The sequence below is a fragment of the Nuphar pumila genome, chromosome 2 (genome assembly GCF_984573655.1).
Source record: "Nuphar pumila chromosome 2, dmNupPumi1.hap1.1, whole genome shotgun sequence".
Lineage (NCBI taxonomy): Eukaryota > Viridiplantae > Streptophyta > Magnoliopsida > Nymphaeales > Nymphaeaceae > Nuphar > Nuphar pumila.
The window spans coordinates 128356605-128382414 of NC_143250.1; the positions used below are offsets into that span (position 1 = coordinate 128356605).

Sequence of the window (25810 nt, forward strand, 5' to 3'; positions counted from 1 at the left end):
AAAAGGTCAACAAAAAAACAAAAACAAAAACAAAACAAGAATGTTAAAAAGTACAAAAACCTCATAATTTTTACAATATTTTCAAAATATCACGATATATTTAACGTTTTAAACAATGACAATAAATATCACGCTTGTTTGGGATATTTCCCAATGTAGCCTATATCTGTTGCGGCTCTCTCCGTCATGGCTATATCTCCGCGAGCATAGCGTGCGCACACTCTCATTCGTAAAGTATCTATGGAGAACGAGTTTGCCGTCTGAATTTTAAGATACTCGTGGCCACTGAATCAGGACAGTGGGTTATTCCCCCCCTCTCTCTCGTTTGCCAGCCCATGACGACGACGCTAAGAACCGATTTCTCTCAAACCAACAACACCAATCGCCGTCTAAGCAGCACCCATCTCCACTCGTCTCTTGGACTCCTCCCACCACAACCATCCCAAGTCTCATGGAAGCAGGCGCCCCACAGACGCTCCACCACCACAATCAAGCCATACATCCGTTGCAAGAAAAGCGCCAAGGAGGCGAGGGAGAGAGCAATGACGAGGGTGAAGACGGGGGCCGTTGACTACGACAAGGGAAAGTACAGAGTCACCACCCAATTGAGCGGCTACCGTCGGGAGGACACCCCGAAGCGATACAGAGACCGGTCCGCCGGTGAGCACGATTGGTGCATCACCGAGGTGGTCGATATGGTCCTGAAACGGAAGCATTGGGAGGACGTCGAAGGGATTCTCAACCACTGGATTGGGAGGTTCTGTCGCAAGAACTACCCTCTTCTGATTCGGGTATGTACCTGTCAGTCCTCCTCATTCTTGCTCTTGCTTGGCCGGCGGTGCTCGATTCTTTTCTCCAAAGAACTTGCGAGGGTTTTTTCCACTGCCTCATCTTCTGGAACCTCCTGCAACATGGTAGCCATCTCAATAGCTTGGTTTAGATTCTGGGCCGCCTGTTAAGGACTCTACTCCTCAAACCATCTCTAAGACCATGAATACATTTTCGAGCCTCTTTCGTGGATTATGTTCGGACAATATTTCTCCTGTACTCAAGCTCCTTTACTTGAGATCAAGGAATTTAAGCTTTTTGCGATCTTGAGTATACTGGGAAAATATGTCTCCATGAACACCTCTACGAACTGCACCCATCTCAAAAATTGTCAACACGTGTTGGCGAGTAGCAGACCTCTAGAATGGTCTTCCACGGGAGGGTGGTGTATGTTCTCCCCCGATGATGCACTGAATCCCACATCTCGTGTTCGGGTCCGAATGAGCACCACACATATGTAAGCACATGGGGCTCATATTTCCATGTTCACTTAGCATCGTCAGTTGCAGTTGCAAAGACTTAAGTACCTCTTCTTGATATTCTTGCCATAAAATGATGGTATGAAAAAAATGACAAAATGTCCTCCCTTAAAAAAAGGGGAATAAATGGTTCAAAAAAAAGACAAACATGTCCATCCAGAAATACGAGGATGATTTTGACTCTTTAAGGTCTAAACAATGAAACAAACCTGAGCCGACGATCCGACGGTGATCCGGCGAAATGAACCTATGCCATAAAAAATGTCTGTTTGAACTTTTCGTCGTGATCCGGTGATCCGAGTGGTAAACCCTCTCTCTCTCTCTCTAGAGAAGAAATCAAGGAAAGCAAAGAGCCGACGATCCAATGGTGATCGTCATCCTCTTTCTACTAGCAGTGGTCGGAATGCTGCTCTCGTCCAGCGGGCAACCGACTGCGGCAGCTCCTCCTCCGCTTTCGAGGGACACCTACAACAGAATCTTCCTCCAGTACACCTACAACGGAGTACAGCCTCCGACTTCCCCATCATGAACCTCAAGACTGCCATCTGGATGACAGACGACTACAACCTGATCACTACGAAAAAAATGACAAATCGCTAAATCGAGTAGCGATTTACGAAAACCGCGCAACAAAAAAAATGACAAATTGCTAAATCGAGTAGCGATTTACGAAAATCGCATAGCGAAAAAAAAAACAGAAAAATCGTGGGAAAGTTACGAAAACCTCGAGCAAGAAACAACCAAAGGAAACATGAGCACCACGATTAAACAAAACACTTTATTGCTCTTTTTCGATAGTTACAAGAGGGAAAGAAAAGAAAAAATTTATACAAGGCCCAAAAAAAAATTTGGTCCGGGGGGCGCTAGCCCCCGCCAGGGGCGCCCCCCCTGGACCCCCGCCTGCTGACTGCGCAGTGGGACCCGCGCCTGGGGGAGCCCTCAGACCTCCATCCTGTAAGGGCAAAAACTCTGAATCAGGCTTCACAACTCATCAAGTTGAACAATGCTACAGTCAGTGTGTAGGTCAGTCGATGCTTGATGGAGCAATGTAGGATCGCCTGCTGGATGTGCAGAGAGAGAGAGAGAGAGAGAGAGTTGATGTTCATGGCCTTCTCCAGGGGGGATTCCTTTCTCGGATAATCCTGCAGTGCAGGGACTGGGTCTTAAATAACCATCTTCGGGGTACTTAAGTCTTTGCAACCACTTCTTTTTTAGAATCGTCGTTTTTTTTGGCACCAATAGAGGAAAGGGTACTTAAGTCTTTGCAACCGCATCAAACTCCAATGCTAAGTGATGCTGACAAACATGGGGATACGAGCCGCACATACCTACATACGTGGTGCTCATTGGGACCCCCGAACACAAGATGTAGCTAACGTTCGTCTTTGGGGGGGGGGAACATATAACCTGCTTCGGTCTTCCACCAATTCTTGACTTATTTCAAACGGTAAATGCCAAAGGTCACCCTTCAATCCTCCGAAAACTCTAGCACTAGAAAAATCTTCCCAATCTCCTAAATCAATTTCTTAGTGACATTAGGATCATCTTTTCCCGATGAAGGATGGAGGATCCATATCCATAAAATACTTATAACTCACTCCACTTCCTTGGTTCCCATTTTGGTTACCTCCATTATTCTCATTGTCATTACCTCTATTATTGGTGAGGTGTTGACTCAACCCAATTTCTGTAGATGACCTGCAACCATCTGATGCAGATAAAATAAAATAAAATCCTGATCAAGAAACAACTTTTCTAATCTAACTTAACTCTGATACCAAAACCTTTAACGTCCTCAATTTATAACTTGATTTTTAGAGTAATTATTTTTAGCAAGGCTTCATATGTAAAACCTACAAAATTTTATTGAATTGTTAAATCAATAAAAGCAATTTCTTTTTATTCAATTTTCGGAATCTAAATTTTGATAAATAGTTGAAGAAAATGAAATTTTGAAATCAATTTTTATACTTGAATGAAATTAAAGGTTCAAGGAATTCAACCTGAAATTGGAACTCTGTAACTTAAATTATTGAATCTAGTATTTGGATATGGATCTTTGATAGATCCAGAATCCATTATGAAAGTGGATTGGATTCGATCCAATTACATTGAATTTGGTGTCTGGATAGTAGATCTTGGATAGATTCAAAATCTATTCTAGAATTGGATTTGAATTTTAATTGACCCAAATTGAATGCAATTCAAATAAGATCCAAAATCAAATAGGAAACCCAAATAAAAAATTTGATTAGGATGTTAAGAAATTAAATATATTTTTTAAATTAGTATAGGATAAGTTGACTCGACCCTAGTGGGTCCCACCTACCAAAGAGGGTAGGGTTGATCCCCCTTCCCTCTCTCTTGGTGACATGTGTCACCCAATTCAAAAATAATAATTATATATACTATAGGAAGAAGAAGAAAAAAATACATTAGGCAAGTGAGGGGCGTCCCTCCAAAATGGGGCCTCTTTCTTAAATAACACAAAATCCACCTTAGGTGGACATAACATGTATGAAAGCTAGAATAAATAAGAGTGGGTCGACCTCCCCTATTCTCTCTATGGTAATGAATAAACAAAGAAAAAAAATAAAAAAATAAAGGAAAGATAAGAAGAAAGAAACAAAGAGAGAATTTTGAAAGAAATACTTACCTTTGAGCGAGAGCCTCAAATGATCATGTGGTAAGGACAAATAATTGTGGCCATTTATAGTTCTGGGTTTATTCTCATTTTGGTATGTTTAATTCGAAGGTATGATGCGTTTCGTAAGCTTTATGATGATGATGATTGTTTATCCTCCTTCTTCCTTTTTTATGCTTTTTGGCAATAAGGACGAAAGATTTTGTCCGACAGTAATTTGTGTGATGGTGGTTGTTTCTGTGTGTGCAGGAGTTGTCCGTAACCGGTTCGCTTGAGCACTGTGTCCAAGTCTTCCGTTGGATGAAGAACCAAAGGAACTATTGTGCCAGCAAGGAGATTTTTAACACGATGATCAGGCTGTACGCTCGCCACAATCAAACCGATCAAGCCCGTGGCCTGTTTTTCGAAATGCAAGAGTGGAGGTATGCTCTCTCTCTCTCTCTCAATAAAGCATGGAGCGTTACACCCATGAGCAGAAACTTAGCTTGGACCAGCCTACATCACAATTCAACACTACTCTTAAACTTGAAGAGAATAATTGATGCATTATTAGATGAAACATGGTCTTCAACTGTTGATTCTCTTGTGTTACCATGATCCTTCCTATCCTAAGTATTTGATACTGCAGACCCTGGCCCAGTGGATGCTGGTTCGCTAGGATCTTTAGCTGGTAAAGTGGCCATCCTTGTTGAGTACATTCACTGGGGGATGTGTGTAACTTCTCTATCAGAAAATTCTCTGTAGAATATAAGAGAGCATGGAAAAAACTTGATTTTTTCTTCAATCGATAGGAATATCTCACATTCTGAAAATATCCGGGTATTTGATATTTTCAACTTTGCTTTTATGAATATCAAATATCCAGAAAACCTCAGTTTCCCAAATTTCTTGGCAGTGAAATGGAGGGAGCAGTTTAAAATGTTGGAGATGTTTAGTGCAATATGCTGATTGATGAACACATTGATGCAAGTATTTTGCAGTCCTGTAATATGTTAATATTTTTAGAACGTCAGGTGAAAACCAGCAAATGATGGTCAACCCAAGTCAAAGAGCTGTCCTAGTATTGGGAATGATGGTGAAAACCATGAGTCTTTTTTTTTTTTGGGTAAAAGGTTTGACATTCTTCAAACTTGATGTGACTATAAGAAATTAACCCAAGGGGTAGGAGGACATGCATATCTCCTTTTGAGTTATTTCTTTGTCAACTTGGGTAATAAATAATACTGCTCTGCATAAAATGTCATTGGTATTTTGGAAATATCATGATATCTGAGAATGTCCTGATATTGTAAGATAACAGACGAATGGATCTATCATGGTACCATTGCAGGATCATGATGTTTATCTAGATATTGTCTGAAAAATTTAACGGTGAAATTTATCTTGTTTCATATTTTCTAATCCACGGGGACAGTTTTCTTTGAGTACCATCATTATTGGCGTTACAAATGACATTTCTCTTGTGGAAGGTGCAAGCCAGATGCTGAATCCTACAATGCTTTGATCAATGCTCATGGTACAAAGGGTCAATGGCATTGGGCTATGAACATAATGGATGACATGCTTCGTGCAGCTGTATGTATCTTTAACTCCTCTGTGATGCTAGTTGAATTGTTTTACTTGTTCCATGCATTTTTTTTGTTCTTTTTGAATGTAATGGTTGTTAGAAAACCTCATTCAAGGTTTATATAATACTTGTGTTACAATTACTCTATGCTGCAAACGGAAGAGTGTAGAAGATATTGGAAACAACAACAAGACTAGCCATGAGAGTTTGGCTCTTGTTGGTAGTGCGAACTAGTCCAAGCATACCATTGGGAAAGGAAGGAGGGGCCTCAAGTACATAAACTAGAGGTAGAGTTATGGTTGGTGATTAAAATAATGAGTTGCAATGTTCACAATATGGAAATATTCGACATATGTGAAGCATGTTGAGATCATGTTGTTAGGTGAAACATTAGAGGAAGCTAGGCATTTCACGTTTCACTTATCAATGATTGCTCTCTTGAGAAGAATGTTGAGCACGACCATCCTTTTGAGATTTATATCTACCCCATCTAGGGATGTCAATGAGTTGCATTTAGTTTGGATAACTGAACAACTGAAAGCCGTTTGGTCAGATTTGGTAAAAGGTTCCATATCAAATTATTGATTAAATTTACATGTGGATCCAATCTGTTTTACATCTGAATCCCAATACATGGGGTGTATCTGATGAGCTTAAATAGCTATGGATTAGGTAAAGTTTTGCCCATCCATATCCAAATCTGGCACTCAATCCAGTTGGGGCAGATCTGATTATGATGGACCTAATACTGCCTATACCTGAACTGAATCCAACCCCTTTACATCCCTGACTTCAACTCCATCCTCATTGTCTGAACTGTAATTCTAACATACACATGAATGTACATAAGGGTCCTTCCCATTTAGCCTTTACAACATGGATGATAGACTGCGGAGCTACAACCATGTCTTGTATGAAAAATTCTCCTCTAGCTACATTCTATCTTCTCAACTTGGTCATATCAAATTTACTATGGGGCTCCAACTCCTTTTATTGGGAGTGGAAGAGTAGAAACTCTTATATTTCCTGTGAGTTCTGTCCATCTGCATAGTTTTCATGTAAATCTTTTTTTCTATTAGTTTCGCGAGTAAAGCCACATTGTGTTTTTTCAAGTTCTAAACTGGAAAGGGACCTGTGGCTGCGGTTGTGGGAGGAGAGGCCTATATAATTTAAATGGAAAATATAAATGGTGTTAGCAAGATCCATAAGAATTTCATACCCTATATTTCCCTATATAGTTGGGCTTGGCCATATGCCCTTGTCTAAGGTGCAGTTTTGGTGTCCAGCTAGCTTAGAGTTTCCTCCAGCTTCAAGTGCCGCTTTTTCAACGGCTCCATGTTTTCTTGGGTCTGCTTGTTGCATCCAACTCCTTGGTCATCGTCATGAAACTCGACTTTAGTTTTATTTTATGGGAGATTGATGACCTGCCTATGGCCCAACCCAAATTGGTTAAAACTCCTTGGCCGCAACCACGTGGTCTGTTGCTTCCCTCTTGCTTCAGACATGTTTGTTTCATGATTCTGCAGTGCACATTGTTGAACCTGTGTGCTTTAGCATGATTTTTAAGTAGACATTGTTGGGCCTATGTGTTCTTCAGGTTGCTATGTTCTTACATTTTAGAAAATCTCAGTGAAAATGTTACTAAAATTTTAAGTTGTTACTCAACATGTAATATTTTCTCCACTGTTCAATTATAGTGTGCTTAATGGAGAAAATCATATTTGGAGAAAGAGATTAGATGGCTATTTGCGTAGTAGTTTATTTCGAACTTTGAGTACTTGAATGTTAGTTTTGTAGATCTAGTTTGTGTATTGTTCGTTTTGTTTCCTTTGTATTGTAGTTAGGGTGTTAGGTTTTTTTTTCTTTCATTCCAAGCAGCCTAATATCTGTGTTGGGTAAGTACTATTTTATTATTTCTGTGCATGCTTTTGATATTCTTTCATAGCTTATTGATGCAGATACCTCCTAGTCGGTCTACTTACAACAATCTAATCAATGCTTGCGGATCCTGTGGGAATTGGAGGGAAGCTTTAAAGGTTTGCAAAAGGATGACAGACAATGGGGTTGGGCCTGATCTAGTAACACACAATATTGTTTTATCTGCTTTAAAAAATGGGGCTCAGTATTCAAAAGCACTTTCATACTTTGAACTGATGAAGGGAACAAATATACGACCAGATACAGTCACCTATAACATAATCATCCATTGCCTTGTCAAACTGGGGCAGTATGCAAAGGCACTAGATATTTTCAATTCAATGAAGTTGAAAAAGGAAGATTGCAGTCCTGATGTTGTGACATTTACCAGTGTGATTCACGCATATGCTGTTTGTGGTCAAATTGAAAACTGCAAACTAACATTTGATATGATGATTGCTGAAGGTCTGCAACCAAATATTGTTTCATATAATGTGCTTATTGGTGCATATGCTTCCTTTGGGATGTATCACAAAGCACAGAAAGTTTTCAACTTGCTCAAAAACAACAGCAGACTTAGACCGGATGTTGTGTCATATACTTCTTTGCTTAATGCATATGGGAAATCTGGACAGCCTGAAAAGGCAAGAGTTGTATTTGATATGATAAAGAAGAACTCATGGAAACCAAATTTGGTCAGTTACAATGCACTGATTGATGCATACGGATCTGCAGGTTTGATAACAGAGGCTCTTGAAGTGATGCATGAAATGGAAAGAGATGGTGTCGAACCAAATGTTGTTACAATATGTACACTTTTGGCTTCATGTGGGAGGTCTGGTGAAATCATGCAAATTGATAGCATCCTCTTAGCTGCAAGTTCTAGAGGTATTGCATTGAATACAGCTGCTTATAACTCAGCGATTGGAAGTTTTATGAATTTGGGGGAATATGATAGAGCCTTAAGGTTATATAGATCTATGGAAGACAAGAAGGCCAAGCCCAATTCGATCACTTTCAATATATTAATTAGTGGGTGTTGCAAGATGGGAAAATATTCAAAAGCCCTCAATTTTTTTGAGCTGATGAAAAGTTTGCGAATTCAACCATCCAAAGAAGTGTATTCTTCAATTATACATGTTTATTGCAAACAGGCAAGTTATAGATCTGGTATTGCAGTGTAGTCTTCAAATTCCAGTTTCTTACCTATTCATCTACTTGCATGTGTGTTCAGGGTCAACTGGCTGAGGCTGAATCCATATTCACCACAATGAAAACATCTGCCTGTTTCCCAGATGTTGTTACTTACACCACTTTGATCCATGCACATAGTGCTGCAGGTAATGCATTCCTGTCTGACTGAAGACTGAAGTTTGAGTTATAAAAGTTATGGTTTTGTTTTGTGCCTATTCACATTTTTCATACTGATGCAGGAAGCTGGGAGAAAGTATGTGATCTGTATGAAGACATGGGAATGAATTCCATCTTGCCAGATTCTATTGTTTTCTGTGCTCTTATGTCAGCTTTTAACAAGGAAGGTCATCCAGAGAAGGTTTTCCAACTAGCAGAAGTGATGATAGAGAAAAAATTATGTCTTAATGAATCCATCTTTTATGAAATTGTATCGGCTTGTAGCATGTGAGTTTTTCACACTTAAAACTATGTGTGCATTCACTTTAAAGAGGTCTTCAGTCATAATCTAGAGATGGATAGCTTAGAAATAAAATGGTCAGCTGCTTGATGATTATTCATAGATTCATATGTGAGCTAACCAGCTCAATCATAGACCTCATCAGGAAAAGACAAAAAGTATAGAAAATAGTAATGTACTATGTAAAAAGTTATAACATAATTTGTAGACGCAGCTATATAAATAGCTAAAATCACGGGATTAAATTTATGGCAGGAAGTTGTAATAGGTCAACGTGTATGTCTGGTAACTATTCAATTGACTTACGTTTCTTTAAGAACACTTGGTGAAAGTTATTGAGCAGCAATGTGAAAACCAAGCCAAGCACCTTAAATATAACATATGCTGAAGGCTACTGTGTGTGTATATTTGGTGTTTGCTTGGGCATGTCTATGTCACATGGATATGGATGCTGGAGTGGGACATGATGCCGATATACTTGGTATGATATAATAATTTTAAAAAATTAGGACATGGTTGTAATGACCCCCAAACTGACCCTAAAAAATTTGCGGATTTTTTTATTTTTTTTAAAATCAATTACTGAAAACCTCCCAAGGACTAGGGTTACATTATAGATTTAATATTCACAATCCATCAACCATTTCAGACATAAAATCAATTTAAACCATTAACTGAAATTTCATTTACTAAATCAAATGATGTCAATTAAGTTTAAAATAAATCTTCAAATCAAATCCAGCTGATCCAATGTACGTCAGAACCCGGGCCACCAGACCATAAACCTCCAATCGTCCAGCTAGCCAGTCCCATCTATTAGATTTCATAAAACAGAGTTTATCCTGCGTGAAGGGTGAAGAACAAAGAGAGAGAAGGAGCTGCAGAGAAAACCTGATTCCTCAATACAGGAATCGGCTGCTACTAATGATGTCATTATATATGTTACTAATACAAATTTAGGGTACTAAAATACCCTTTTACAAAGAGAAGAAAATACATGTGTGCCATTAATGAAAGGATACATGATCACGAGTCTGGACCCGGACCCATGATCCAAACACGTTTTTCACCCTCCCTCAAGTTGTGCATGGTTTTGAACCATGAACAACTTGCCTTTTAACATCCAAAACCTGTCTTTAGTCAAAAGTTTTGTGAATATATCAGCCACTTGATCGATGGTTCGTACAAATTCAGGCTCAATCTCCTTTTCTTCTACCTTTTGTCTCACAAAATGTTGATCTATTTCGATGTGTTTGGCATGACTGTGATAAATAGGATTGAAGGACATATTTATGGCACTTTGATTATCACATAAAAGAAGGGATCAAGAGATTGATTCTCCCACTTCTGTCAGTAAGTGCCTAATCCATGTAGCTTCAGCAGTAGTAGCTGCCATTGACCTGTATTCGGCTTCTGTACTAGATCTAGCAACAACCTTTTGTTTTTTACTGCTCTAGAATACTAAATTCATCTCAACAAATACACAATGGCCTGATACAGATCTGCGCTCGTCTGAATCTTCCACCCAATCTGCATCAGTATAGACAATAATTTCATGTGCATTTTGTCCATTTATCCTTTTTCTGTACAAAAGACCATCCCCAACAGTTCCTTTCAAGTACCGAAGTATCCTCTTAACCGCCTCCATATGCCCTTCACACGTCTCATGCATAAACTGAGATACTTGATTTACTGAGTAAACGATATCAGGTCGAGTGAAAGTGAGATATTGCAAAATGCCGATTATATTACGATATCTTGTAGGATCCTTATACAAATCTCCATCTTGAGAGTTGAGTTTCTGATGGATACTAGGAGTTCTCAAAGGTTTGCAATCCTTCATACCTACCTTGTTGAGAACATCAATAGTGTACTTATGTTGTGTGAGAGTCATTCCTTCAGAAGTACTGTCAACTTCAACCCCAAGGAAGTATTGCAGTTTACCAAGATCCTTCATTTTGAATCTTTGATTCAAGAGATGCTTAATCTCCTCAATATGAACTTTGAAGTTCCCTGTGATGATAATATCATCTACGTATATCAATGGGAGGGTAACTGTGTCTTGGTTCTTGAATATAAACAGAGAATGGTCAAGGAGAGAGCGCCTGAAACCATATTTTTGTATTTTCAGAGAGAAACTATCAAACCAAGAACGAGAAGCTTGCTTCAACCCATATATTGCCCTTTTTAATTTGCAAACATATTTTGTAGAATTGCCTTCTGCATATCCAGTGGGTTGTTCCATGTATACTTCTTCCTTTAAATTTCCATGTAGAAAGGCGTTTTTGACATCAAGTTGATTGATTGTCCACTGATGTTTAATAGCTAAAGATAATATGATTCTGATTGTTTCCATTTTCACAACTGGACTAAATGTCTCATCATAATCCTGTCTCTGCTCTTGTGTAAATCCTTTGGCGACAAGTCTCGCCTTATACCTTTCTATAGTGCCATCCGGTTTGTACTTTATTTTGTACACCCATTTCGACCCAACTACATTTCTATCAGGTGGTCTGGGAACAACATCTCAGGTACCACACTCATGTAGAGCCTCTATCTCTTAATTCATTGCTTCAATCCATCTTTTAGAATTTGCTGCTTGGGAAAATGTTGTGGGCTCATCTTCCTTGCCCAAAGCAGTTAGAAATAGTTGAAAGTCTAGCAAAAAATTCTCATAGCTGACCCATCTTTCGATCGGGTGACGAGAGCGGGTTGATCTTCTAACATCTAAAGTAGAAGTTGATGTAGAGGGTGTATCCATTTCCTGATTAAAAATAGTGTGTGCCTCGCTTCCTCGTCGGGTATAGACAAAACCTCTATACCTTTCTGTATTCAAAGGTGGCTATGTGCTCTCCTGTGCAATCAACCTATCAGCATGCATAGTTTCCTTATCCTTCTGATCACAATCTGAAGAACAAATATTGTTAGTACTGGAGAAAAGTTCAAAGTTCAACCAAGGATAATAGACCTCGACTTTGGAATTTGATTCAGAATAATTGATGTGACGATGATCAAAGTTTAATTCATCGAAGATAATATTTCTTGATATTTTGATGCGCTTGCTCATGGGATCATAGCACCTGTATCCTTTATAGTTATCTTCATAACCAACAAACCTGCACTTCAAGGCCTTCTCCTGAAACTTATGTCTCATTGAACTGTCAATATGAACATAACATACACAACCAAACACAGGCAAATCATGATAGTTGGGTTGAACTTCAAATAGAGAAAAGTAAGGAGACTTGTTTTCCAAAATATCCATGGACAATCGATTTATCACATGGACTGCTGAATGAAAGGCTTCTGTCTATAGAGTAATCGGAAGATTACTATCATTCATCATGCTCATTGCACTCTCAACAATATGGCGATGCTTCCTTTCGGCAATTCCATTCTGCTGAGGCGTATGAGGGCAAGATACCCTTCTCCTTATTCCATTACTTTGAAGAAAATTAATAAAGTCACTTGAAGATTATTCACCTCCCCCATCACATTGGAAGCAAAGAATATTTTCAGAAAATTGATTCTTGACAAAGGAGTGAAAATTTTGGAACTTGAAGGTCTCAGACTTGTGTTTCATAAAGAAAATCCAAGTATAACGAGAATAACTGTCAACAAATATAAGATAATATCTAGTTCCAGACACAGAGGCAACTGGGACTGGCCCCCAAACATCAGAACATATAATCTCAAAAGGTCTTGAAGCTCTTTTATTGATAGAATGTAAAGGTAAAACATGACTCTTGCATAAGAAACAACTAGAACATTTGTTGTTATTGACATTCATTCCCAAACTAGACTTGAGAATTAGATTGTTTGAAACAAGCTTCTGAATAAAACTACTACTGCAGTGACCTAAACGACCATGCCAAAGATTTGGCTTATTGGACTCAGAAACACTAAAAACACATAAAGGAATCTCTGAAGATGATGATGAGGAGAGCTTCAAGTTGGAATCAATAGAACGAACACGAGTAGCAGGATCTTCTTGAAAAACATACATATTGCCTTGTCGTTTTCCTTTAGCGAACGTCTCCCTCGTGCAGAGATCTTTGATAAGGACAAAATAGGGAGTAAATTCAACTAAAGCATTAATATCATCGACAAACTTAGAAAAGGAGACAATGTTTTTCTTGATGTTAGGAGCATAAAGAACCTTTGAAAGACTGAGAGAGGACTTTGACATAGGTATGACGAAATTACCAATATGAGAGATAGAGTGGTGGGATCCATCCCCAGTGACTATACTATTTTTACCAATGTAAGGAACAAGGTTTAAGAGCTTACCAGCATCACCAGTAACATGAGCCGTTGCTCCAGAATCCACATACCAAGTACCCTGTTCATTCTGTTTCAGATTTAATCATGCTAAGGCTGACAATAACAACTCTTTTACTTCTCCACTGACCTTTGAGCTATCCGTTCCTCTTTTTGCTTCAGTCTGGGTTGATTTTCCTTTATTCAAGGGATTAAACCAACAGTTAGCTTTGATGTGCCCCTTTTTATTACACAGAAAACAAGTAGGAATTGGCCTCTGTCGCTGTGAGTTGGAAGCTATGTTGGGTGTAGGTAATATTCCATGGCCTCCTTGTCCTCCTCTTCCCTTAACATCATAACTTCCTCGTCCTCACCCATAAGCTACCCCTGTGGCAAGAACATCTTTCGTGCCTGTATGCATATATGGTTCTTCAGAGAACCCTTTTAAGGCCATCTCATATTGAAATAATTTTGCACGTAGGTCTTTAAATCTGGGCAGATCAGGTAAACACAATAAAGAAGTAACAATCATATGATATTCAGACCCCAATCCACTCAGAGTCTGTTGTACCATATCCTTATCACTCACTGCACACCCAACAACTGTTAGTTGATCTGTGATGATCTTTAATCTGTTCAAGTATTCTATGATAGTCATGGACTCTTTTCTTAACATCTGAAATTCTCTTTTAAGAAACATAATCCTGACCTGAGAAACTTGTGAATATGTTTGAACTAATCTATCCCAAAGTTGCATGGCTGTACAATCATCTGGAATTGCCACAAGCACCTCTTGTAACAACGTAGAAGTAATATAAGCCATCAACGCCTGGTCTCTTTTCATCCAAGTTACGAATTCTGAATTTCTAACATATACTGTGGTATATGCTCCTTTACTGTCCTCTTCTTCACGTGATATAAACTCTGGAGGGATTGGAACAAATCCATCCAGATGTCCAGAAAGATCCTGACTCCTAATAAAAGGAATGATCTGCCTCTTCCAAGTCAGGAAATTAGAATTGTTTAATTTTTCAGACACGAGTTGATTAAGAAAGCTTGATGAAAGACCAGAAGAAGAAGAAAATGAATCCATGTTTCACAATAAGAATAATATGTCTAGCACACAGCCTAATAATAACTAAAGAATGAGGATACCGAAAGGCAACTGTCAACTTCAAAGAAAATCCTGCAATCCTTTTTTTTATAGCAGTTATGCAGGTGAACTTGCTGTTTCCTTCCTTTTTTTTTTTGCAGAGAGACAATATCAAGCTATGTGAAGATTTGAAAGAAAGAGTCAAGAAGACAGTTGATTGCGCAAGTGAGGCTAGATCTGATTCTGATCAGATCTAAGGAAATCTAATCAAGAAAGCAAATCGATTACGTGATTAGACCTAATTCTGATCAACAAGAGAATATAGAACAAGGTTGAGAGCACGGCATGAAGTGTATTAATAACAGAGAAATGCGATCAGATCTGATCAAGAAGATGATGTAGAAGAAATAATTAGGGTTTAAAAGTCAAGACAGAATTGGCTGGAGTCGATTTCTAATCAGAGAAACGTGATCCAATCTGATTCTGATCAGGTCTGATCAAGAAGATGATGCAAAAAGTTTTGGAGTTAAGAGGGAGACCGAAAAGAGAACTCGTCGTGCTCAGATCTGAGTATTCAGAAAAATGTGATCAGATATGATTCTGATCAGATCTGATCGATAAGATAATGCAAAAGGTTTTGGGATTAAGAGAGAGACAGAAAAGAGAACTCAGGTTCTTGTGCTCAGATCTGATTTTGATCAGGTCTGATCAAGATTAAGAATCAGAAAAAAATGTTGGAATTCGATTTTCTGACTGAAGAAGAAGAATCTTTCTAGACATACCTTTTTGGAAGCAGTCACGAATCCAGCTCTAGCGTGGCTCTGATACCATGTTAGATTTCATAAAACAGAGTTTATCCTGTGTGAAGGGTGAAGAACATAGAGAGAGGAGCTGCAGAGAAAACCTGATTCCTCAATACAGGAATCGGTTGCTACTAATGCTGTCATTATATATGTTACTAATACAAATTTAGGGTACTAAAATACTCTTGTACAAAGAGAAGAAAATACATGTGTGCCATTAATGAAAGGATACATGATCACGGGTCTGGACCCGGACCCGTGATCCAAACACGTCTTTTCACCATTGTCATGGAGCCTCAGTGTAACGACCCCAACTCATCCCCATTGAAAAGTGTATTTTTTTTTTATTTTTTTAAAAACAATTGTGAAAACAATCCCAGAGACCCTGGGCCTTCCAATCATAACATATCTACAACCACAAGGGATCTTACACTACCATTATCCAAACCACCGTAACTTTATTCATTAATCAATAGAGTTTAAGGACAATAAGTAAAAGAAAGACAAGACAATATATAGAGCTACTTTGTCTCAAAATAGAATGTCAAGTAGTCTCGTGGTCCTCGTAGTTCTCTATAGCAGTCCGTCTCATCACTGGGCATTAGAGGCCATGAAAAACTCAAAAAATTCGGTGTCAGAATCATAAATCATGCGTATGAATTTCTTTAATGAATCAAATAGGCAAGAAGAATATAAATCAAATTCATGCAACATTTTTGAAGCAAATATAATAACTATATCTAATAATTTGAATAACCATTCATGCATTTAAGAACAACAATCACGCAAAAACAATATATCACATGCAACAACGCAAGTAAAGATGCATGATCTAATGTAGAACAATAAATATGCATGGAATCAATGCACATGCATGAATAACTTATTAAGTTATTATCAGAGTCTTCTTTTGTATGCATGTCCTTATTAAATGCATACAATTTTAGTTTTACTTTCGTTAAAACCCGCGAATACTAAAAAACAGGCACAACAAATTCTCGAGTTCAAGTTATGTTCCTAGTTATAGCTTAACACACAAGTTGTATTTTATTACTGTGTTTCACACTTGACCTTCGATCAATATCAAGAATCAATACTATTCATCGGAACATTAGAAATCAACATCTAATATCGGGACACTAGAAAAATCAGCATTCACTGATGCCACTTTTTTGGTATACCAATAACAACAGCTATGTCTACACACCACCTCAAGGCAAAGTGGCAAAATCTTCCCAAAGGTATGGTCGGGAGGTGAACCACCTAGTTGGGTTCAAAGGCACAATTGCATACAGAGTTTTAGTATCATCATGGTTCTCCAAAACCGAAGTCCAGGATTCCCACATTGAGGAAGGGACATCTAGGAAGAAACATTAATTACATTGTTTTCTTTATTATATTTTTTTATAAAAAGACAGGTTCTTTACACAATATTTGTTTTGCAAAGCAACATGTAAAACACAACACGGGACCTCCTGCATTTAACCATGTAATTTGTTTAGAAAACCAATAAATCTTTATAAAATTTGCAATGCATTTAACAAAAGAACTTAGAGCAACACATGCTCGTGGCCCACATGGCCTACAATGGTTCACATTAGACCACTGATGCATATTATGCAAAAACCACAATGAGCATGCCACTTATGCAATCATTCAACATGCTCTCACATGCACATTCATACACACAAAATAAGAATGTATATGAATAAATTTCATATGCATATAAACACATCATGTTTTATCTTATGCATGTTATTCAAGTATGCACGTGACTATGTCGATGCCACATTCAACTAACATTCGAATTCATATGTCATGATATGCACATATATACTCACATGATATTCTATTTCAAGAGCATGCATAACCAATAAACATCTTTACTAGTTTGAGCACGCTCGGGGTGTAACACATACCCATCGAGTCCAAGCCATGCTGCCCGCACACTTGACGACATCGGTGATCACATGAGAACATTCAAATGCTCATGTGCAAGCATGCAAAATAATCCAGTCACAAGAACACTCAATTTGGTCATGAAGAGACACACTAATGTGAATATTACACATGTACAAATCTAAACATTTGACAGGTATAAAATCTCTACTTGTAACTTGCATAAATCTAGCACTTATCATGTGGAAATTTTGCATCGGTAACACTTACAAAAATCTGAATATTTAAACATGTAAAAATTTGCAGATTTGCATAAGTATACTTCTAAGCAGTTAACATGTGAAAGTCTGCATATTCATATATATAACTTAAGCTTTTGGTACGCAATATATATATATATATATATATATATATATATATATATATATATATATATATATATATATATATATATATTTGACAGGGACTGAACAACACACTGTTCTGCCAGCCGACTGTGTCGGCTGGGGCTGGACAACACACTGTTCTGTCCAAAATGAAAGCATTTTTTTTATTTCAACTAGACATTTCATACATTAAAATTGTAGCAGAAATTCTACAAAAGAGGTGATTTCCAAACTCAAATCATCTTGGTCATATATATTATTTGCTTTATGTCATAACAATGAGAAGCTTCTGACTAACTCAAGGCCATCACATATGCATTTAAATGTGTATATACTATACTATTCTTTGTTGTAACAGGTAATACCCATCTGGGTGTTTTTGTTAGTTCTCTCTGAAATAGGGTGTGTACAATAGGGATAGATTTATTTATTTATTTTTTTTCTTTCTCTTTTTATTGAATGTAACTCGGCCTAGAATATATATATATATATATATATATATATATATATATATATATATATATATTTGTTGATAAGCTCTGTTCCGACTGCACCAGTCTGACCCTTTTTATTATTTTGTTTGATCCTGCCCAGCCGACTGGGCTAAAAAATGAATACAACTGCCCAACCGACTGTGGGTCGGCTGGGCCTGACAGATTTCAGCACAGTCGGCTGGGCCTGACAGATTTCTAGCTGATCTATAGTCGTCTTTACTGACCCAAAGGCTTCACCTTCCTAAATCTATATATATATATATATATATATATATATATATATATATATATACCATGCGACAGGACGCCCGACTTGGGTCAAATCTGGCACAAACCGCGTTTGCAATTCAAATAGACAATTATATATATATATATATATATATATGAACACACGAAAATATGCATGAATCTTAAATAAAGCATGCTTTCATTTCGAAATCCGATCCTAAATCTGAAACGTACATAAACCACCATGAATATATCAATTTTTCCAAAATTGAACATGGGAAACCGAACCAGATTCATGGTTTCCTTAAAAAAATATCACCTAAATTAGATTTAGGCTCTTTTTCCCTATTCGAGTCAAGAGAACGAACCCGTATCTTTTTTGAAGCTTGAAGAACGACCGAAAAAATTTCAGATATTCGGAGAGGAAGAAGGCTTCTTCCTTCTTCTCTTTTCTTTTCCTCTTTCTCTCACTCCCACGATTTCTCCTTTCTTCCTCTCTTTCTTTCCTTCTTTTCCTTTCTTTATTTTTTTTTTGAGTTTATATAGATGCATCTAGGCGGTGATGCCTCCCCTTTTCAAGCACTTTCTAAAGAGGGCTGGAGATTGGACTTCCCATATGGGAGTCTATCTCCAATTCTTTCCAAATTTTTCAAAACTCTTCTTGTTGACTTTTTCATTTCTTTTTTTTTTTCCAACTCTATTAGAGTTTCCTTATTCTCCTACCTTATCCTTTCTCATAACTATTATAGACTCTTCTAGAGTCCCCACCATTTAACAACTTATGAAATTCGGAATTAGATAATATTTAATATTAATTTAATTATTAATTAAATATTTATTATTAAATAAATATCCAAAAACTTCCAGAGGGTGCCTTATCCCTTTGGGAGTCTTTTTAACTTTAAAATTCTTTAATTTAAGCATGTATAATGAATTTAAAGTTGTATTTTTGTTGGATGTGAATTTTAGATATGAATTTGAATCCAAATCCATATGGATCTTGAGCTGGATCAGATCCTAATTAATATCGGTCTTAGACTGAGTCCAGATCCATATTAACTTGGATCATATGGGTTGGATTCAGTCCGATCCAATCCAGTCCTAATCCCATCGATGCAGGCCTTTTTTGAAAAATTATGATTTTCGGGCCAACAGTAGCCCGAATTCAGAAAAGTAATATACCGTTGAACTCAGAATTTTGAGGCGCATCTATCGATATATAATTCGAATTTCGCCTCCAAAATTCGCCTTCGAAATTCGCCTGAATTTAACTCGAATTTCTCTTAAATTTTGTTTGATTTTAAAGGTTCAAAATAAAACTTTTTATCATGTCCTGTTTGGCTCGTTTAGATCTTGTCAATGAGACCTGGGCCCAACACAAACTTAAACATTATACTCTAATATTGAGAATTTATCGATTCTTCTTCAACACTTAGCCAAATTTTAGAAATCTCAAAATTTAACTAAATATAAAAATACATGATATTACACTCAGTACCTGAAAAATATTTTTAAAAAATGGTTAAGAATCGAAGTTATCGTATGAGACCCTCTAAATTTTCAATAGTAAGGAAATAGTATAAAGTAAATAAAAAACAAGTTTAAGAGGGATCACAAGTAACATATCATCAGAACAAACTTACCATCTAAGCAGTTCAAGCAAACAATCTACAATTTCATGCTAAATTAAACATTTAGAGATGCATGAAATTAATGCTAAACATTTAGGGATGCATGAATCAATGCAACATGCATGAATAACGTTTTAAGTTAAATTATCAGAATTGCTTTTGCATGCATGTTTCTATTTAATGCATACAAATTTAATTTTTACTTTCTTTCAAACTCGTGGATACTCAAAACGAGCAAAGTTTTTGAGGTTCAAGGCAGTTCTGAGTTATAGATTAACACACAATTTGTATTTTAATTACTGGATTATATACTTGTTCCTCGACCGATATCAAGAATCATCACCATCAATTGGAACATTAGAAATCATCACCTAATGTCGGAACATAAAAAAAATCATCATCCATTGACACAATTTTCTTGGTATACCAATAACTAGAACTTAGTCAACAACACTACCTCCAGACAAAGTGGCTGAAAGTTTTCTATAACCGGGAACATGAACCACATATCAGGTTTTTGGGAAAAACAAATGTACACGGTGTTTAGTATCCTCACGGTCCCCCATGACTGCCATCAATGGTTTCCACAATTTCAAAAGGACACCAGGAAAGAAAATTATTATACTGTTTGGTCTCTTTTACCATCTTAATTAATTAAGAGTTATTTACACAAAAACAATTATGCAAATCAACATGCAATAACGAATTTGAGCCTTTACTCTATCAATTCAACAATGTAATTAATTCAACGAACCAATTTTTGACAAAATCATTTTTACAATGCAAAAATCATAATTTAATATTTCGTAAGCAACACATGCTCACAACCCTCAACGGATCGTCACTAAATGAACATTTACCATAATAAATTAACATTGCAAGATTTTTCAGTGAACACGAAACACACACAAATAATTAAAATTTCATGTTTGAATGCAAATAACATATTTATATTGCTACGAAGTTGTCAAAAAAGCAAACATATATGTATTTTATGTTGTGAATCTGTTCAAAAGTAATCAACATATATATATATATATATTATACTGCAAATCTGCTCAAGAACACACATAGCATAATATAAACAACGTATGCAAACAACATACCATAGACAACATAATGCAAACAACGTATGTGGACAGCATGTGCAAACAACACATGCGTGGACAACATATGCAAACAGCACATGAGTGAACAACATATGCAAACTGCATATGTATGACAACATAACGTAAATAGCATATATATATATATATATATATATATATATATATATATATATATATATATATATATATATATATATATATATATATATATATATACACTGCTGAAATCTGTCAAGAACACAGAAACCACATATGCAGAAAATTGCAAGCATGCTGAAAATCAAGAAAAACATCAAGAATGCTGAAAATACATGTTTTATGTATGCAGAAAATTGCAGACATGTTTAGTGATTCAAAAAATCAGATTTGAGCATCAAGAATGCTCAAAATACATGATATATTCATGAAAAAAATTTCATACATGTTCAGGGATGCAGAAAATCAGTTTTAAGCATCAAGAACATAAAAAATACATGAAATATATATGCAGAAATTTGCAGACATGTTGAGGGATGCAAAAAACCAATTTTAAGCATCAAGAACACAAAAAATACATGAGATATACATGCAGAAATTTGTAGAGATGCAAAAAAATCAATTTTAAGCATCAAGAACACCAAAAATACATGGGATATATATGCAAAAATTTACTGACATGTTCAGAAATGCAGAAAATCAATTTTAAGCATCAAAAACACCAAAAATACATGAACTATACATGCAGAAATTTGCAGACATGTTCAGAGATGCAAAAATTTAATTTTAAGCATCAAGAATACTAAAAATGAAATGAAATGGGGATCTTCGAAACACGAGCTTTGATTAACAAGAGCAAGTGTCAAGAATGACACTAAAGCATAACCCTTAAAAAGGGTATAACTGGAAACAAAATAAAAATAAAAATGTATTCTTTATTGATATGAAAAACCAATTGCTTAAGAAGCATTGGAGTAAAATACAAGAGGGGCTGCACCCCTTTATATACACAGCTGAAAGAGGACTCAATAGAGCTGTTGGGCACAGTCCAACAGCTCTATTTAGAGCTGTTGGAATGTGTCAGTCCAACAGCTCTATTAAGAGCTGTTGGACTGTGTCAGTCCAACAGCTCTATTGCTAGTCAAGTCTGGACAGGACTTGACTAGCAACAGTCATTCTAGTTCAAACTGAACTAGATGACATAAAGACAAAAAAAAAAAATAAAGGAAAAAAAATACAGAAAAGAAAGAAATTAAAAAAGTATTTATATATATATAATAATATAATATTATTATATATATATATATGTACAGTTTTACATTTTAACACTCCCCCTCAAACTTACGGTACAATGAGCGAAAGTTTGTCTAAGAGAAAGTGAAATCGGGGAGCAGCGAGAGGCTTTGTAAAGAGGTCTGCTAACTGATATTCTGAAGTGACATATGGCAGATCAATTATCCCGTGTAGATATTCCTCTCTGACGTAGTGACAATCCATTTCGATGTGTTTGGTGCGTTCGTGGAATGTTCTGTTACTGGCAATGTAGATCGCACTTTTGTTGTCACAACACATTTGTGAAGCCTTTGTTGCTTCAACTCCCATGTCAGCAAGCAGTCGTCGGAGCCAAACTACTTCCATGGTCGTGGTTGCCATGGCTCTGTATTCAGCTTCGGTGGATGAGAGAGATACCTTCTGCTGCTTTTTACACCTCCACGAGATCAATGATTCTCCTAAAAAGACACAAAAGCCAGTGGTTGAGTGTCTGTTATTGGGATCACCTCCCCAATCAACATCAGTATATGCAATTAAATCAAGAGAAGAGGAGGAAGATAAGAAAAGTCCTCGTGAAAGAGAGGACTTGATGTATCTGATAATACGCATGACTGCTCCCATATGAACAGAAGTAGGAGCATGTTGAAATTGACTTGCTGTATGAACAGCATGTGCTATATCTGGTCTGGTAATGGATAGATAGGAAAGTGCCCCGACAAGCTGTCTGTAAGGAGTAGGGTCTGCAAGAAGTTCTCCATCATCAATCTTCATTTTAACATTAACAACTTCTGGAGTGTCAACTTTCTTATCATCAGTAATACCAGACCTGAAAACAATATCAAAAGCAAATTTAGTCTGAGATAATAAATATCCTCTAGGAGAATAAGCAACTTCAATGCCTAAAAAATATCTCAACAAGTCCAAATCAGTCATTTCAAAATGAGATTTAAGAAGTGTTTTGATTGTTTCAACTCCCTGTTTATCGCTTCCGGTGATGATCATATTATCCACATAGAGAAGAAGCACAATGATCCCTGCATCAGAATTCTTAATAAACAAAGCAGTGTCAGTTAAACAGAATTGAAAACCAATATCAATCATAACACGACTAAACCTATCATACCAAGCTTTTGGTGCTTGTTTAAGTCCATAAAGAGCTTTTTCTAAGCGAAGGACTTTACCCTTAGGAATACTTAGACCAGGAGGGGGTTCCATATATACTTCTTCAACTAGCTTTCCATTTAAAAAAGCATTTTTGACATCCATTTGAAAAATAGACCATTTTTTGATAGAAGCTAAGGCAATTAAGGTTCGGACAGTAGTCATACGAGCCACCGGAGCAAAGGTTTCTTCATAATCAATCCCATATTCTTGGGCATAACCTTTGGCTACTAAACGAGCTTTATATCTTTCAAGAGTACCATCACTCTTGGTTTTAATTTTATAAACCCATCGACATCCTATAGTTTTCTTCCCTGGAGGAAGATCTTGAATATTCCATGTAGAAGCCTTTTCAAGTGCATCTAATTCAACTTTCATGGCTTCTATCCATTTGATATCATTTTTTGCTTGAAAATATGTGGATGGTTCTTCATATGAGTGAATTAATGCAATAACTGCCCTATATGTGGGTGAGAAAGACTCGTATGATACAAACTTTTCTGGAGGCCTCGAGATTCGGGATGATTGTCTAGTTGGAATGTTAGAATATTTCTCAAGTGCACATGGAGTATTAGACTCTTGTCGCCTGGAATATTGAATACTAGTATCTCTATGAACTTCTTCATTTTCAACATTTAGATCAATAATTCTTGGATCATCATCAAAGTTACAATCAAGGTCATATTCATCAGATGTTGATGTTAGATCTAGCAAAAAGGAGTACTCAGTGACGTCTTTTAATTTTCTAAAATCAAAGAAGCTCTCCTTTTCAAGAAAGGAAACATTTCTAGACACATATAGTTTATTATTTTTGAAGTCAAAACATCTATAACCTTTCTGGTTTTCAGCATATCCTAAAAAGGCACAGGGAATCGCACGAGGGGAAAGTTTATCATTTTTGTCAGTAAATATGAAACATTTGCACCCAAATATTCTTAATCTAGAGTAGTCTGGAGAAATGTTCATAAGTTTTTCAATGGGAGTGATATTTTGTAACGAAGAAGATGGCATCCTATTAATGAGATAGGTGGCAGTTAAGGCAGCTTCTGCCCAAAAGTCTTTAGGGACTTGATTTGCTATTAATAAAGTTCTAGTGGTTTCTATAATATGGCGATGTTTTCGTTCTGCCAATCCATTTTGTTGAGGTGTATAAGGACAAGATCTTTGATGTGTGATGCCATGCAATTTAAGATAATTTTGAAAATCTGTGGATAAAAACTCTCCCCCTGAATCTGTGCGAAAAATAGTAATATCATTTTGAAATTTGTTTTTAACCATATTATGAAAAGTTTGAAAGTATGAAAATACTTCAGACTTATGTTTGAGAAAGTACATCCACGTATGTCGGGAGAAATCATCGACAAAAATAACATAGTAAACAAATCCTCCTTTAGAAATTACTGGTGCAGGACCCCAAACATCCGAGTGTATTAATTCAAGTGGTCTTGAAGAGAAAAAGGTTCTGTTCTGAAATGATAATCTTTTCATTTTCCCGAGAATACAATCTTTACAATCAAATGATTCAGAGTTACAAAATTTCCCTAGATTTGGAAAATGTTGGATTTTGGCTATATGTGGGTGACCAAGTCTCTTATGCCACAGTTCCAACTCTATTTTTTGAATATTATAACAAAAAGCTTTCTTCGGCATTTCCAAAAAATCCATGTAATAGAGTCCTCCTTCTCTATGGCCTTCCCCAATCAGCTTGCCTGACTGGCGATCCTGTACCCAACAACCATGAGAAGAAAAAGAAATATTACACCCATAATCAGAAATTTGAGATACAGATAAAAGATTTAAATTTAATTTGGGAACATGTCTAATTTCTGGAATAAAAAAATTTTTTGTTTTATAAATTTTTTCAAAATCTCCTATTCCTTCTATTTCAAGAGAAGTCCCATCAGCAGTAAAGACCTTTGACACACTTGTTTTATTTTTAACACATTTGGATAGACTTTGATTATTTGGGGTCATATGAAAAGATGCACCAGAGTCAAGAAGCCAAGAAATTTTACCTAAATCAGAAAAAGATGAGGCTGCTGCGCCGGTTGAAGCTTCAGATGAGGAAGAGGCACCTTTGATGAGAGGCTGAAGAATCTCCATTAGTTGGGCCAGGGAAACTGGTGCATCCTGATCTTTAGGCTCCGATCCAGCAATTGCAGCTCTTTTTTCTCTCAGCTCCTTAAGTTTGGGACATTGTGGCCTGTAGTGTCCCGGTTCATGACAGTGATGACAAATAACTTTCTTCTTATCATAGTCACCATTTTGTCGGTTAAAGTGAGGAGGCCTATATGATCGAACATGATTCCCTGGTCTAGACACGGCTAAAACGGAATCATCTTCAATTTTTAAAGAACCTTTCCGGAGACGATTTTCTTCCATTGTTAACTCTTCAATAGTTTCAACAATAAA

The 25810-nt window shown here is 36.7% G+C and overlaps 1 protein-coding gene across 5 annotated transcripts in view; it reads left to right on the forward strand.

The window, feature by feature from the left end:
• The first annotated feature begins 220 nt into the window (after positions 1-220).
• The window catches only part of EMB2654 (Tetratricopeptide repeat (TPR)-like superfamily protein), a 120869-nt gene continuing 95279 nt past the window's right edge, over positions 221-25810 (forward strand). For all 5 annotated transcript variants that reach the window (XM_089996790.1, XM_089996789.1, XM_089996792.1 and 2 more), the window contains exons 1-6: positions 221-791; positions 4201-4373; positions 5421-5526; positions 7477-8589; positions 8670-8775; positions 8869-9073. In XM_089996790.1, the coding sequence (XP_089852916.1) occupies positions 336-791; positions 4201-4373; positions 5421-5526; positions 7477-8589; positions 8670-8775; positions 8869-9073 (2159 nt within the window). In that variant the 5' untranslated portion in view covers positions 221-335. The remainder of the gene's footprint in view (positions 792-4200; positions 4374-5420; positions 5527-7476; positions 8590-8669; positions 8776-8868; positions 9074-25810) is intronic.